The sequence below is a fragment of the Echinops telfairi genome, unplaced genomic scaffold, assembly GCF_000313985.2.
Source record: "Echinops telfairi isolate 266 unplaced genomic scaffold, ASM31398v2 ScPeMD7_3533;HRSCAF=4204_0, whole genome shotgun sequence".
NCBI classification, from domain to species: Eukaryota; Metazoa; Chordata; class Mammalia; order Afrosoricida; family Tenrecidae; genus Echinops; species Echinops telfairi.
The window spans coordinates 62,465,974-62,482,635 of NW_022107431.1; the positions used below are offsets into that span (position 1 = coordinate 62,465,974).

The 16,662-nt window shown below is 43.4% G+C and overlaps 1 protein-coding gene and 1 pseudogene across 1 annotated transcript in view; both read right to left on the reverse strand.

Moving 5' to 3' along the window:
• Positions 1-1,092: 1,092 nt before the first annotated feature.
• The window catches only part of ARHGAP18 (Rho GTPase activating protein 18), a 140,679-nt gene continuing 125,109 nt past the window's right edge, over positions 1,093-16,662 (reverse strand). Inside the window, exons 13-15 of the mRNA XM_004702222.3 lie at positions 6,659-6,783; positions 2,905-2,966; positions 1,093-1,523 (exon numbers count right to left, since the gene is read on the reverse strand). Coding sequence (XP_004702279.1) covers positions 1,432-1,523; positions 2,905-2,966; positions 6,659-6,783 — 279 coding nt within the window. The 3' untranslated portion in view covers positions 1,093-1,431. The remainder of the gene's footprint in view (positions 1,524-2,904; positions 2,967-6,658; positions 6,784-16,662) is intronic.
• LOC115871084 lies at positions 7,801-7,968 on the reverse strand (annotated as a pseudogene).

The following is a 16,662-nucleotide window of genomic DNA, read 5'->3' on the forward strand; positions in this document are numbered from 1 at the left end:
TTCCAAGAGAAGATCATTTAGAAAAAAGATGCATTTAATTATAGAATTTCTCTTTCAATAAAAAAGCAATGGCACGAATCACCACCAAGTTATTTTCATGGCCATATCCACAGGCTGCTCTTGTAATTATATGCTAAAAATTGACGACCATTCTCATTAACAGCATTTTCCCTCCTAATTAGAGGGACATCAGGAGCAGCTGAGAACGTGTAATTTCTCCTAAAGTATCATGAACACAGTTTGTGTTGCATCCACTGCTATCACCTTTTATTTACGACACTCTAAACTCATAAAGTACTTGACACTTCTCTCTCATTTTAGTCCTCTTGTTTACTGCAGCGGTTCATCTCTTGTCACAATATGGTGTGTGCATTAAAATCCCCGGGTGTAGTACTTTCCACAGTATTTTCATAAATTTAATCTGAGTATTTAAATAAGTACATACACAAAAGCTCGCTCACATGTGACTGTCTTACTCAGAAGAGTAACTCTTCTGGCAGACTATTTAGGAGAAGAAGAAAAAAACCCCTCTTTAAGTAGAATGCATTCCCCAGCCACCACCTAGTTATGCTATGATGCATATTTATAAAGCCAGCAGAACAGAAGTTACATCCGGCAATGCCTCTTAAATTCCATTTGGGAGAGTACAGCATACATGGAGTGATTTTGCTTACATTCGCTTTATACCATAATCCAGTTATTCCACATAGATCTATTCTTTGTATGGGAATGCGTGGTGGTTCAGTTATAATTGGCAGTTTCTAACAATTCTAGTTTCTTAGTAGCAGATCTGCTTCTATAAACCTACATCGGGTGAACTGAAAAACATTCAAATCACCTCACGATGAGATGGACAGACGAAGTTAAGATGTTACTGCTGGAGCAAAGGTTTCCAATGAGATGAATCTTCACATTCCAATCCCTGAAATACCAGGGAGTTAAGTGTACCTGTAGATGTGCTGCAGGAACAACTGGCCACACTGGATCGATCCCATGTCCGTGCAGCTAACCGACCTTGTGAAAGGGAGGGAAGAGGCGGAGAGAGAGGCGGGAGGACAAAGGTATTAAGATACATGACTTAGGAGAAAGCAGTGAGCGGGAAGAGACTTTATTTTCAAATGAAGAAAGACGGCGTCCCATCTGGGCACATTTCACAGAGTGTAAGTGAGTGACAGTGCCACAGCCCATTAAGTCTCTTTCCTCTGACTCCAGATACAGGGAACAGCCCTACAATAGTTCTTGTCACAGGGAAACCTGCACGTCTGGCAGCAGCTCAAAGCTCTCTTTTTTAAAAGGCCTGGGTGTTATTTAATAGTGAGGAGCACAATGGAACAACAAAGGAGCCTGCTCTGACTTTTATTTACACTCTTGACCCAGCAAGTATTAGGAAGACAGTCCTCCTGGTTGTCTGACGGGAACTCGGTAAGTCTTTTAGGCCGGCTTTGGCTTTATGACCCACTCGGCACTTGGGTTGAGCTGGTATAAGTCCTTCATGTAAGTGTCATTGTCGAGGCAGCGTTCCCCTATTAGAGAGAGAGAGAGAGAGAGAGAGAGAGAGAGAGAGAGAGAGAGGTGTCGGTTTAACATTGGGGAGATTGGAATGCAGTTTTCAAACTTACGTCTAAGGGATTCACTCTAAGGCCCTAGACTTCAAAATACTTCTCATTGTTTCTCATTTCCCATAATAATATTGGCCAAACTGTTCACAAAGTTTATTTAAGTAGTCTTACTCTACATGAGTGGGTTTAAAAGTAATTTCTAAAGGGGAAAGGACTTTGGGTGATGGGTGTTGAAACCATTTCTTAAAAGCTTATTCATGTTTATTAAGAATGGCAACAGTTTTGAATCTACCAAAATAAGGAATCATATTTTGTACTGAATAGCTAATCGCAAAAAAGGGGGGGGCGGGGGGACACGAGGGGGAGGGGCATATAAACAATCTTTACTAATAGAAGTAACAACTTTAGATTTCTAATGTAACCCAAAGAAACCAAATTCATTAAGACTCACAGAGACCTACAGGACAGGGTAGAGTTGCCCGAGACTATAACTCTTTATGGAAAACCTGTGGAGTGGCTGGTGGTTTCAAACTTCTGACCTCTCAGCTAGTAGCCCAAAGTCTAACCACTATGTTACCAGGGCTCCTAAATTTCTAATATAGTTATGGTTTATTTGAATTTTAAGAATGTACCTTCAAATTTCTGTATCCCGTGTTCGATATTTACTAACACTTAAAAGTCCCAGAAAATTTTTTCTACAAAATGTTTAACAGCTTTCCATGACTACTTTGAACCTAACATTATTTCATTTATTTCTTGACAACATCACTATTGTCATTTTTAGGAGTCAAGGGAAAAAAAGGGAGAGGAGAAATTAGTTTGCTTTAAATTTTAAAAAGGAAGAGGTGATGAAATCCACTATTCTGATAATTTCAAATGATAAAACACAATATAAGTCATGGTCAAAATTAAGCTATTTGTCTTATTTGTATTTCCTAAGTTACCTACGTAATAGGAAATCAATTAAGACAAAATTTGTTTTTACTTTTTCTAAAAATATCTAGTATTGTACCATCGTAAAAGTGTTCTCTTGGCCGTAAATAAGTTCAAGTACTTCTTTTATGAAGATGTGATTTTTGAAAAACCTGTATCATTAACCAAGTCATCCTTGTTATAGGACAGGGTGTGACCATGGACAGGAATATGTACAAAAGTTGCTTAAAGAGAGCCTAAAGAAAAAGGCAGGACTTTTAATTCCACAAATTCATCATTAGCTGCAGGTTATTATATTTCACTTCTAATTCCCTTTCTTGCCCTCCAAATACACATGCACGGCAATGCCTAATCACCACTGTACAGAGCAAGTGCATAAGAGGAGTGGACAGAGAAAAAAACACATGCTTACCAATATTTCCTCCAACTTCATACAAAAAAAGTTCCCCTTTCTGGAATGTCTGGGCCACTCCACTATTAGGGTTAAAAACAAACATATTAGTTGGACCATCAAAAGAGCTTCTGAGTAAATCATTCCCATGTAGTTGGGGAATTCTACCTTGTATGGAAAATTCGTAACTGAAGCAGACGATAATGATCACCATGTTTGTGTTTTCCCATCTGTTAAATGTGCCTAATAAGTAATAAAAATGTCACACCTGTACACATAAATAAGCAAATCAAATCACACATCTGAGGTCTAAAGAGTAAATCAGGATTTAAATGTGCAAAAGGAAGCTAAAGAAACATTTAGCTTCCATGAAAATAATGACTATGATCATCTACTTTTCATAAGGGAGGCCAAGGTCATCACAGAAATATATATATATATTAAAAAAAAGGTTTCCACCTTAGTTTTCACATTGCCTTTACCCAATCTGTATTTATCATGTGTCTGCAGTACTAAAAACTGATTGCTTAATTGGTACCCAATGCATGTAAGTAATAAAACCTGCTCCACAATCCTGCGTGTGTCAGACTCACAAGAGGCATATATTTAAACATTTACATTCTTTAAATAAATTTTTCCAGAATACTAGGTTACCACAGTAAAAATCAGGGCAGTCCAGTGGTCTGCGAAACTTTCTGTGTAAGGATTTTCTGGGTAAGTCTGCTAAAATTTGAAATCTAGTGCTTTAGGAATGATGATTTAGTCCATTTAGGACCTAGTCTGAGAATGTGCGTTAAAAATATTCTGCAGTGGCGAAGACACACTCCCTGGAATTAAGAGAAAATAAGGTCTTCCTCTTATTCAAACCAGTAAGAAATATCTGGAGGACAGCGGCTTTCCTGATCAACAGCCGTCCATTTTACAACTCATCTGTTCTCCCATCTGCTGTCCTTGGCTCTCCACACCTGGGGCAAACCAGACACCTGGGTGGTCCAGACACCTGGGCGGTCCAGGCAATGGGCGGTCCAGGCACTGGGCAGTATATACCTAGAACCTTACACAGAAGCTCTCTTCTACTGAGCTGGATGCTAACCAAGAGCCATTTCCATTAGTTTCCAAACTGGCTTGTGCTTAATAATCATTGAATAATAATGGTGATTTCTTTCTATTTGGAATGCAGTAAATCATAAGATAAAAAGAGTCCTTGCTTCTTGGAAAACAAAGTTGAATAGTTGGGGAAATATGATTTAAAAAAAAAATCAAGTCAGGAATTGTCTCCAGATTATTTTTTTCTAAGTATCTAAGTTCTTATTCTACTTCAAAAAACAAAACCTAAATTGGATTGTCTGGGCTATAAAAGACTTTGTTTGAGAGTCACAGACAAATCCATAGTTAAAGTAAAGACTACTGCATCCCCCGTGGTGTAATCTTACCAGGAAAAGTTTGAGAATGTCATAAGACTGTAAAGTGGATCTTACTACAGAATGCAATTTTGAGAATTACGCGGGGATTATAAACCAGACAAAGGCAGCATGGGCACTTGAGTACTGGTATCCTATCTCTAGTGTCCCCCAACATAAAAATGAAGGCTAAGAATTGGGGTCTGGGGGAAAGAAGCTAAAGGGGAGGGAAATTTACCAGACCGGGTAGCTTTAGGTTGAGTAAGGGGTAAGTAAATGCTTGCTAAATAAAAGCACCACTGGAAAGAAATGATCACAAAACGGGTGTTTCCTCTAACAATGTCTGGCTCTTGGTCACATTATTCACCAAGGTTAAAGTAGCATGCATATAAGCACAACTTCACAGTGACCAACTTAAAGGATCAGTGAGAAAACCAAAGTACCCACTATCTGGAACGCTTGAGTTGCAAAAGGAAATTCTGTACAAAGTAACTGGCTGGAGCCCAGAAATTGCGCTTCCGTCTCAAGCCTGGCCAGATCTTTAGACACATGCTCATTGTTGGAAGAAGAGTAGCACAGATCTGGTAGCTACTAGGTCAAGAGAAAGGCTAGAAAGGAAGTGGATTGACTTCGTTAAAACAGAAAAACACTTTGAGTGCAAAGACACTAAGAATTTCCAGACAGTCCCCAACAATTAATTGAGAGAAACGCCTTTCACTCGCAGACAATACCACTGGCTCCCAGTTATGTGAGACTCTATACCCTTTAGCCCATGAGGAGGATGTGCTGCATTTGGAGGCAGAAACCACAGACTGCGAGTCGCACCCCTCTCCTCCTTCTCAGGAATGAGTGACCTTGTGAATTGTGGGTCTTCCTAGTGGCAGGACAGACATCCTACCGCACCACCTTCAGAGGCACGGAGAGGGCTGTTTCTCATCACTGCCTAGACACTCGGGTATTGCCAATCAGCCTCTCTTTCATTTCACCACCATTTGCTAACTGCAAAGATTCACCTCATCTCCCAAGTTATGACCCAGAGGGGAAAATTCCTTAAAATTAATTTTATGTCCATTCTAACACCTAACAGAGGGCCTTAAACAGAGAGCATGCACATGTCAAATACTTGTGGGACTAGGTTAAAATTGGAGAAGTTTCCGTGGAAAATTTGATGGAAAGCCTTTTTGTTAGGATGAGCTTAAATTCAATGAAGGACCAAACTGGAGTATTCATAAACCAAGTGGCCAATGCCCCAGATTTTTAAATGCCAAAGACTTAAAAAAAAAAATCAGTCCAGTTTATAATTCAGAGGTGAGGTGGTGGGGCAGGAGGACGCAGTCTAAGGAAAAATGACCTGGGCTAAAAATGAGACGTTTAAAACCCAACACACTTGCTTGAGCATCTAATGATTGTAAACACGTATTGCACACTGTCCTGGAAAGGCTGTGCGTCTCCTCCTGAGAAGGAAACACTGGCTGTCAAAGACTTGGGGCCACCAGAGGCGCTGAGCCTGCATTCAAGGCCTGGTCATCCTGCTGGCAGAGAGGGCGAGCTCTGCCCTTGTGGCCTCCATGCTCCGGGGACTGGTGTCTGCTCGCAACTTCCAGGCCTTCCACTAGATTTTTTTTTTTATTCTGAACATTATTGTGTGTGTGTGTGTGTGTGTGTGTGTGTGTGCATACCCTTTCGGCATCATCTTTCATCAGAAAAGTGATGTCATCGTATTTGTTTCAATCCAAGTGTCCCCTCCCTAGTTATTTGTTCAGATAGGTTACACACAGTAATGGACCCCAACTGACATAACCCGAGAAGAATACTGAGTGGTCTCATGAGCCAAGTTCACAACCGGTGCAGGGAAGGAATCCTTCCACAGCCGTGTGACACAGGTTCAACACGCAAACAAAAGCAGGGAGAGAGCTCCTGGGGTATGAAGAACCTCCCTGCCAACGCACGCTTTTAAATCTTAACGTGGACTATGTCAGTGAGTCGGAACAGGTGCCTCTGGTTCTTGCTGGGCCTTATTTTACTGCAGGAAATGGCTCGATGCCTTTCCAATGACCGGGAAACGTCTCACGCTGCAAGTGAAGGTGATGGTGATGAAGAAAGCAGCGTGAGTAGTGGTTGGTCAGAGGGAGGTGGGAGATGTCCACGAATCAGGACATTGGTAACCCCGGGACCGCCTGCATGTTCGTGAAGCTCCACGCATCCCAACAGTTCAGGTGGTAAGTCTCCTCTTCTCGAAAGATGCTCGCCCCACCCCCACCCCCCAGTGCTTCACACTACCCTATAATTTAAAAAGAAAGAAAGAAAAGTGGGGTGGGGGGGGTACGGAAAGTGAGTTATACCATGAAATCATGAAAGCAGAAACAGGCCTCTACCTTTCTTGGCTGAAAAACCTGCCAAGCACATCGCCGGCTTTCAGTTCTTCCGTGAGCTGTATTGCCATGGAAACTTTGGAGCGATGGGGCGCTTGCACTCGGATCACTCCCTGAGGAACATCAGCCTGCAAAGCAATAACGACACTGGAACAAAGCTGGCAGCAGCTGGACCACGGAACGGATCTCCGTGCAAGGCACTCCACGGTGAGTGTGCTTAACTAGCACGCATTTCACTTCACTACATAAAAACCCTAACTACTGTATAATGTAATTTGCTAAATTACATCGAACCTCAAACATCCTCTTAATGGTGATAGGGGAACTTTATAATGCCCATGCAGTAATGCTTAATTATTTTTAAAGATGTAAAGAATGACAGCAATAACCATTACTGCCATATTAAGTGCTGATTTCTGAGTATTATCTACGAGAGTGTGCTTCTTCGTGTAGCAATTGATGAAATGGAATCAGAAAGAAGTAGCTTCCTGTGCAGTCACAACGTATATGTTTTTTTTAAATAATCTTTGTGCGTGTTCAACAGACCTTCGCAAACATTTCCTTTGAGTCCTTGAGAATCTACCCAACCCCAGGGGGCTTCCTGGCCCGGGTGTTTTCCGTTCACTGTCCACGGGGTTAAGGGGACACTTCTGATCCATTTTCAGCCCTTTGGCACATGGATGAGAAGTAAGCTTTATTTGCATTTGGGGAACGATTTTGAGAAAAAGATTTTGAGGTTGGTCAGAGAACAATGGCAGCGAGTGTCATGTGACCTCGTAGGCTTAATTCCTAACTTGATCTGCTGAAATAAATGCTACTCTGCGGGGTATAAGCCTACATCATGGACAGACTGGAGAACAAACAGCACGCATAAAATACGTTCAGAGAGAAAGCTGTAAACACCACAAAGAGTGTACCTGGTTTAATCCCAGCAACACTGACAAAGCAATTACGTCAACCAGACACCGTACTCGGCCTACATCTTAGTGAACGCAACACAAATCTTTTATCTCACAAGATGATTCTCAAGCTTCGTGCTCGTGTTTCCTTATGGACACAGTGGTCTTGAATTATTTCCCCTCTCACTAGGAACTGACTTGCTAGCTTAAAGATAATTCATTTTATTATTTATTCTTATCTTTGTCCCTTGTCCCCGAACCTGAAGATGGAACCAGTAGAGAGGAAACTTCTAAGGACAGAAGCCACGATGGCTGGAGCCCTTACCCTCTGCTTTTATATATACCAAGGGGATGAGGACGCCATGCCTGATACCTCCCGCCCTCCTAGCCCCTAAGCCCATCAAGAAAACAAGGGTCACAGACCACTGAGTGCCCCCTCCTGGCTTCCATGGACGATTGATTGCACTAAGTGGCCACCCTGGAGGGCTGTTTGGGTTTCTTTTAAAGTTCCACAAAAAAATGTTATGACTTTAGAACCAGGCTGCTTAGAAAGGAAAGTGCTCTCAAAGATCCTAAATTGCTTTGCAGGAACATCTGAGATTGACTATGGGATGGGAGAAAAGCAGTAGCACTGTTTCAGATGGTACAGGGCACATCTCAATAAGTCAAGTCATAGTATTCTCCCTGATGGACCACAACCACCTCTTACACATGCAGGACACTCCAGAGGCCTGGCCCCCCACCTCAGAAATCCAGCCACAGGCCAGGCACCATCCCTACTACTGACCCTCACTTAGATGTTCAATGAAAGGTCACGCGGAACATTGACTTCAAACCTAAACCCAGACCAAACAGCATTTCCAGCCTGAATGTGCAACCCTCCATCAGCAGGGTTCTCATCGAACTCTCCTTCCAGGGGTGTGGGGGTCAACTCAATGCCAAATCCAACCCGTGCCCAGTCCCGTCCACTCCCATTTCATGTCTACTGGGCTCTCTGGCTCCTTCGTTGGACTTTGTTGACTTCTACTTTCTAGCCCAGATCGTTTGACCGAATACCTCAGACTAGTCTCTGAACTTGACTGCCTCCATGATGCTCCATGTCTTTATCTTTCTTTCTTTTTTTGTCTTTATCTGTTTCCTTGATTCCTTGAGTGGCTTGCTTCTCATGTGGGGCATGAACAGAACCTGCATGGCTTCTCACCACAGAAGGCCATCTCCTGTGCTACGCCGTTATACTTCGCCCCTTCAATCAATGGCGTATGGTGTAGCTGAGGGATTCTAAACCATAACGTATCCTTTGGAGTCATCTCTAGCTTCTATCCTGCGGTGGCTGTTCCACCTGCGGGCCTCACCTGCTTTCTCACCGGAGGTGGAAAATCATAAGGCAGCACTGACATCGTCAAAGTCACCATAATAGGAACATTCGAAGAACTGACTCGGTGTCCATAAAACCCACCTGTCTACCTTTATCCACTCGGGACGTTCGATGAAGATTGGTATTTTATTTCCTTTAAGTCCGTTACGATTAATATTATATTGTGGAGCGTCCTGGAGGGCAAGCTGGCATGGTCAGAGAACCTTAGACTTTATGCTGATGTTCCAGTTATGAAAAGCTGCCCAAGCCAGGGTGCCAAACATCCTGAGACCTAGGTATTGTCTGCAGAAAACAGTGACAGGAACGGCTCCCTTATCTATTTTACTTTGCTCCAGAATATCAAAAAAGGCAGGCAAATCTATGCTGACATTTAAAATGAGGCAAGGTGATATGATTAAGTTTTATAAAGAAAGTGCACAATAAATCCAGGTTATAAAACCAAAATGATCCAGCCAAATAATATATTAACCCAGAGAGTTCAGAGACATAGCAAATTGGAGTCTGTTCCCTGCCTTTTTATCTCCCTATGTCTTGTGACACATTCTATTATTGGGCAGGGGACTTTCTTATTTTTGTGCTTCCTCTGAAAGAGCTCCTGTTGAAATATCCTCCTCCTACCCAATCGCTAGAAGAGCCTTGGTGGCATAGTGATTATGTGTTGGGCTTCTAGCCACAAGGTCAGCAGTTCGACACCACGAGCTGGTCTAAGGGAGAAAGATGGGGCTTTCTATTCCCATAATGAGTTACCCTCAGGGGCAGTTCTACCCTGCCCTCTCTAGGAACTGGTATTGACTAGATGTCGGGGAGGGACATCCCACTGTCTAAGGTTTAATTCCAATATTTCAAGTGCCTCGAAACGTTCTCAGATCCCCTGTGTCGGAGGAAGTCTCCTCCTCCCACTAGCTTTTCCCCCAATAAATGTCTGCATCTCTTTATGAGAAGAGGCATCCTCGTACATGACATCCACATGAGTATGCTAGATACATGCCATCTGTCAGAATATTTTCTGTGGTTACCTATCAATGTTTACTAATGAGTCACTCAGAAATATCTCTCACTAAAAACTATAAGCCAACAATAATACAATTCTTCTGCAATGCTCTGGTTCGGTGCTATCAAGTCAGTTCTGACCATACAGAACTTTCTGGTCCTGCACCATCCTCACAATGGTTCCCGTGCTTGGGCCCCTCGTGGCAGTCACTGTGTCCATGCATCTGGTTGAAGGTCTTCCTCTGTTTCACTGCCTCTCCACTTCACCCAACACGAGTCCTTCTCTGGGGGCTGTTCTCTCCTGACAACATGCCCAAAGTGTGCAAAACGAAGTCTCACCGTCCTGCTCGCCAAGAAGCACTCTGGTCAGACTTCTTCCAAGAGAGAGGAGCTGTCCTTTTGGCGGGCCATGAACCTCCAATAGTCTTCTCCAGCACCGCATTCAAACACGTCGATTCTTCTTCAGTCTCCCTTGTGCAATGTCTACCTTTCACATGCATATGGGACGGTTGGAAATGCTATGGCCGGGAAGGGAGCACCTTCGTCCTCACAGTAACATCTGTACTCTTCAGCACTCGAAAGCGGTCTTGGGCAACAGGTTCACCCAATGCAATGTGTTTGATCTCATGGCTGTGGCCTCCATGAGCGGGGATTGTGGATTAAAGCAAGACGAAACCCTGGACAACTTCAATCTAGTCTCCATTGATGAAGCTGCTATCCACTGGTCTAGTTGTGAGGATGATTTGTTCTTCTGGCACAACAACAAAAACCAAGCCCACCACGTGTATCCAGTCAATCTCAGCTCATCAGACAGACAGAGCTGCCCCATAGGGCTTCCAGGGCCATCTGTTTCTCATGGAACCAGACTGCCCCCCAGTCTCCCCCGGAGCGGTAGTGGGTTCATACTACGGACCGCATGGCTGGCAGCTAAGCATTTTAAATACTGCGTCACCAAGGCCCCTTTAAAAGAAAGTACAGGCAAACAAGTATCGTAAGACCTTGAGTGAAAAACCATGTTTCTATCACATGGGATCATTGTCAACATAGACAAGCCTCAGAAAGGGAAAGAGTGGGGGAAAGGTATTCAAGGTGCTAAAAGAGACGATTCATTTTCTATTGGGCTGAGCCAATCAGAAAAGTCAAGGTTATCCAAATCAGCATGCTCCTGCTTTGGAATATAGCCATGTCCTCCCATAACATCTCCTGAACAACCAACAGTGTCAAAGGCATGGTCGCAGGTCTCTGCTTTATTATCCAGCTCAGGGATTATAGACGCAGGAAGTACGGCCATATTTCCCACACTGCTCAGGACTGAGTCAGTGTGGAGAGCCCTGTATCTGACACAGGAGTCCACTATCGTCCCGAGAAAGCTTAAAAGCGTTCCAAGAGTTCGCTTCTGAGGGGACAAGAGAGTTTGTACGCATGTTTACAGGAAATGTCAGCTGGTTGCCATACTGTGGGCCGCAGACAGGAGTTCACTTTTGCCAACCTAAGGGGAATAGTGTGGGTACTTTCCCCACAGCTTCCTTATGACTACGAAGTTAAACATTTCCCTCATCGCTTTCCCTCAAAGAGCAGGGAATGAGACAGGGCCAATCCTGACTCGGCTTTCACCCTCGCCAAGCTGGACACTGTAAAAGCCCTGATTCGTTGCACATGTACATAGGCATGGAATAGCACATGGTCTCTGAACAGCCTTTATTAGGCCAACAACGTCCACGTGGCAACTTCCTCAGTTGAACACGAGGCCGACCCAACCACCACCTACCCTGTGAGTTCAAGGCAGGAATGATCCCCAACCTGTGTATTTCTGTGTTCGTGCAGCTGGAGTCTCACCACCATTTGAGATCAGCGGTTCTAACTCAAGATGAACCTGCCGCACTCCTCCTTTTGAGGAGAGCTTCAGTGACCTGGTACATGTCACTGCTAGAGAGGAAGAATTTAGAAGCTATTCCTGAGAAAACATTGCTGGATGTCTTGGTATATTTACAGAAAGAACATAAACAATAAAGGATGTCAAGGTCTCCATTTAAAGAGTGTATGGCACCTACAACGAAGCTCCAAAATCATGCTGCATTGAATCCTAAAGCATCTTACCGCCAGGCTTTGAAAAGATACAACCTGTCTGAGCAGTGAGCCCAAGAGTCTGCTCTTCATTTGAGCCATAAGAGCTGAATCTGTACAGTATAATCTTCATAACCTTCCTACTTCACATTTTCTTGTCTAAACAGCTGTGACTTTGTCCCTACTTTTTATTTTATTTTATTTTATTTTAGGTGTGCTTGTGAACTGAATCTCTGCAACGTGTGGCAGGCTTGGAACAGTATTTGGCTACCCTCCGTTATCATATAGTCCCAAAGGCCTTGACAACTGAAAACACGTTCCAGTCAATTTCTTATCCATCAACGACTATTATTGCAGAGAAATTGATCTTGGATGATCCTCACATGTTTGACACATTGAACTACAGCATTTTTTAGACCTGATTTCTTTCTCATCCTTCAGCTAAATAAACAATGGTTTTACTGTTCTGTATGATGTGTAGATAAGTTATTGTATTGCTCATAATTTTACACCCTAGAAACTGGAAATCTAAATACTCATCAGACCTTTAGAAGTTACACATTAATTTCTATTTTTTTTTTCATTAAATGTTCATTTTAATGTAGAGTTGGCATCTTTAATACCACAGAAAACCTTTTATTTTTTTAATCTTCAAAAGGGAAAATTGGAAATACAGCTTTCACAAATTTTGAAAAAGAAATGAGGACATTTTAGCAAGGTATCTTAAACTAACATGGCATGCCAATCGTCCAGTCTGTTTAGTATACGGGGAGGTGAAGCTACAGAAGGAACCCTCAGTTTATGTGGACTGTCTATATGCTGATTATACTTCAGCCTTTGTTATCCAAATGTTTTAAACTTTTATCCACTTACAGATGCCGAGAATTTGAAAGAAAGGCCTTAAATTATTTCCATAGTTAATAAACACTTAATTTACAATGAAACAAGTTCTTTGGTCCTCTGTCTTTGAAGAGGGGATTATCTTATGCACTATTAAAGTCAGACAGTATATTAAAATGAAGCAAGGCTCTGTGCCTGATTTATAATGCAATGTTCTACACACAGCCTCCAAGCAAGCTCAGTCATTGCTTCCAGTCCCAGAGCAGATGCTTGAAATAATCCCTGCAACGGTGCTCGGTGCTCTGGGGTTAGAGCTGCTAAATGAAACCAACCGTGGAATTTTAATTAGAGTCGTGATAAAGACACAATCCCAGTCCCAAGCCACCAGAACCTACTGCCTGGCTGTCAACTCTAGAATTCTCCTGGTAGCACCAACCCGCACCCCACTCCCCAACACCCCACCCCCACTCCACCTCCATCCCCCAAATCCAAAAGTCATTGCTGCTGAGTTGATTCTGACTCACAGTAACCCGACAGGACAGAGAAGAAGTGCTTCCTAAGGTTTGCCGGCTGCACATCTTTATGGAAGCCGGGGTGGGGGGTGGGGGGGCATCTGCTAGGTTTACACTAGAGACCTTTCAGCTGTGGCTGCACCGGCACAGGGTGTCAAATGCTTCACCATCCTATGGGAACTTTTGACAAGTCATGCAACTTCCCTGAAAGTATAATGTCTCCTCTGCAAATGCAGGGTGTGACCCTGGCCCCTCTTGAGTTAAGCATGATGTGAACTGTGAGAGAGAGAGAGACTCCTGAGATCAGGTGGGCTGAGCAGCTTGGCACATGGCACAGAATCTCACCTGCACTCTGTGCCCAGGGCCTTTCATCTGTTCACAGCCTGCTTTCACGGGCAGAGGTGAGTTTGGATAACATGAGAGAAACCATCTGGCTCTGGGTCCACAATGGGTCTTGGAGACTGGATGCTTCCACAATTCATAATTCGATGATCATTAAAGCCACCCCTAAGTCTTCTTAATTACAGATGCAATTTAAGGAATTCAGTGACCTGAGAGGTGCAGAGTTGAGCACTGGGCTACTGGTGAAAAGGTGAATCATGCAAACACGCCCAGAGCCATCTGGAAGAAAACATTTGGTGATCTACAGCCAAAGGGCACAGTCACTGAAAACCCGAAGCAGAGTTTGCTCCGAAACACAGCATCAGGTCGCCCAGAGTCCAAGTCAACTTGATGGCAAACACATGCTCCCACATGTATGTAAAATGATACGAAGCCTGACACATGCTCCCACATGTATGTAAAATGATACGAAGCCTGACACATGCTCACACATGTATGTAAAATGATACGATGCCTGTTGTTTGCTTAAAAATACTAAAAGGGGGCAGGGGTGAAATAGGGAAAGGAAAGGAGGGAACAATATAAAAAAGTGTTTTGTTGGCAATGGGTGGATGTGGGTTCATATACTATTCTGTCTACTCAACTCATATACTATTCTCTCTACTCAACTGCACGTTAGAAAAATTCCACAATGAAATGAAATGTGTATGTATTTGTACACATAGGCTCTATATATGTGCACCAAATGGAGGCAGGCAGGGGGAAAGGCAGGGGGGAAATCACCCTTAGAGATAGTTTTAATAAAATACACATGTCCAGACTGTGTATGTGTGTGTGTGAGAGAGAGAGAGAGAGAGAGAGAAAGACTCAGAGGCAGAGATAGGGAGAGACAGAGTGACATTACAAGTACAGTTTAAAGACTATCAGAAAACTTATTTTTCATGGTCTACACGGTTTTCTGCCAGGGCTTCAAACCAGTTCATTCTGTTACACCAACTGCTGTATACAGGAGAATCACCTGGGAATCTTGTTAAAAATGGAGATTACAATTCCCTGGAGCTGGGGTGAGATGCAAATGCTCAGAAGCGGGTCAAACCAGGATGAACTGGTTCTTTGGACCAGTGTCTTTTCCTACTATAATGAACAAGGAAGCTCTCCTTAGTATACAAACATACACATTTGTCTTAGGAGAAAGACAAGGCTTTCTAATCCGGTAAAGAGTTACAGTCTCTGAAAGCCACAGGGGCAGTTCTACGCTGCCCTATACGGTCATGATGAGTTGGCATCAGCTCAATGGTAGTGAATTTGGTGTTAACCAAGGATAGAGACAGACATATATCTGGCCCTCATGAAACGTAGGCAAGTGACAAGAAGATGGGCAGTCAAACACAGCATGAAGAGAGCATGCACAATGGCCATCCACCTGATGGCAGGGACTGGTTGTTGAGACATTTGTATCATTAAACATTGAACACACCGTAGTCACTGAAAACATTTGTCGTGTTAGGTAGATGAAGGGTGTCCCTTACAAATTAACTAAAACTATTCATTTACCTAGTCAAGCATGTCTTAATACTCTGAATGCCCGATTATGCAGTTAGCATGAATAGCATGTTAAGTACTTCAGAAAATAGTGCCCTAATGAATTTCCTTGATCTACCATCTCTACCACTTACCAATCCCTGGAAATCTGGTTTCTTCTATCATGAAAAGCATTTTGGAATAGATGGCGTGTGGCCTTCTAAGCTCAAAATTCAGTGGCCCTGCCTCCATTGCTAGACTTACTCACCTCGTTAGCATTTGATGCTTAACCATCTCATTTCTCTCCTCCTGGGTTTTCAACGTATTATATTCTAGTTAGTATTATGTCTAGCGATTACTTCTTGGCTCCTCTTCCTAGGTCGTCTTCATTGTCTAACAATGACAGCCGAGTGTCCCGCTGAGCTCCGACCTTGCCTTCTCATGTCCCTTCTCCCTAGACCCATGTGGAATATGAAACTCGGTGGCATGAGCAACAATTTCTGTGCGGATCCCAAGTGCGTCCTGCTGCTCTGGCCCCAACTCCACCTAGCTGCCTCGCGTACAGGCTTGTCAGCCCCAAATATCACACAAAGCCTCCCTTGCCCCTTCCTCCAAGCCCCTTTCCTGTGCTTCCTGCTGTACCGTGGGGCAAAAAGCACCCAAGGCAGAAACTCTGCGAGTCATTCAAGGTGCCTCTTTCCCTGAGCGTCCACATTCAATCAGTCCCATATCTCATGGTCAGTGCACTCCCTGCCCCACTGCTGAGCCAGGGCTGCTTGCAAAGCTGTGCATTACACAAACTGTGCGCGCTGGGAGCATGGTTAAACACGCTGGCTGATCAAGGAAAAGTGGTGGCCTGAACCCTAGCACAGGAGGTTCCAGCACTGGGTGGATAACTGAGAGATGGGGAGTTTATGTTCTCCCTGCGCACTGGCAGCCTACTTCTGAAACCTTAGCCGTTGAAGACTCTTTGGAGCACTACTCTGACACACATGCGGGTTTGCCGTGAGGTGGCACGAATGCAAAGGTAGCTGGTTTGGTTTTTATTTTCAGATTTGGATTAACATTCCAATCCCACCCTCTCTGACTGGGTTATTTAACATCACTGATCCTCACACTTTCCTCGTCTGTGAAAAGAAACAGTAATTTTCTCCAATTACATGACTGGTTTGGTATTATAGGATTAACAACCATAGTTTTTCTAACATTAACTAGAGGTCAGGCGAGATACTACTGCACCTACTGTAAGCAGTATCTAGTGACATACTGCTGTCTTTTGATGTCAGTACGTCCACTTGCATGCTTTCATGGAACTCATTGGATGGACAAGCCATCACGTATTCATTGCATCTAGTCTTTTTTTTTTTTTAATAATTTTTAGGGGCTCATACAACTCTTATCACAATCCATACACACATCAATTGTGTAAAGCGCATTTGTACATTCATTGTCCTCATCATTCTC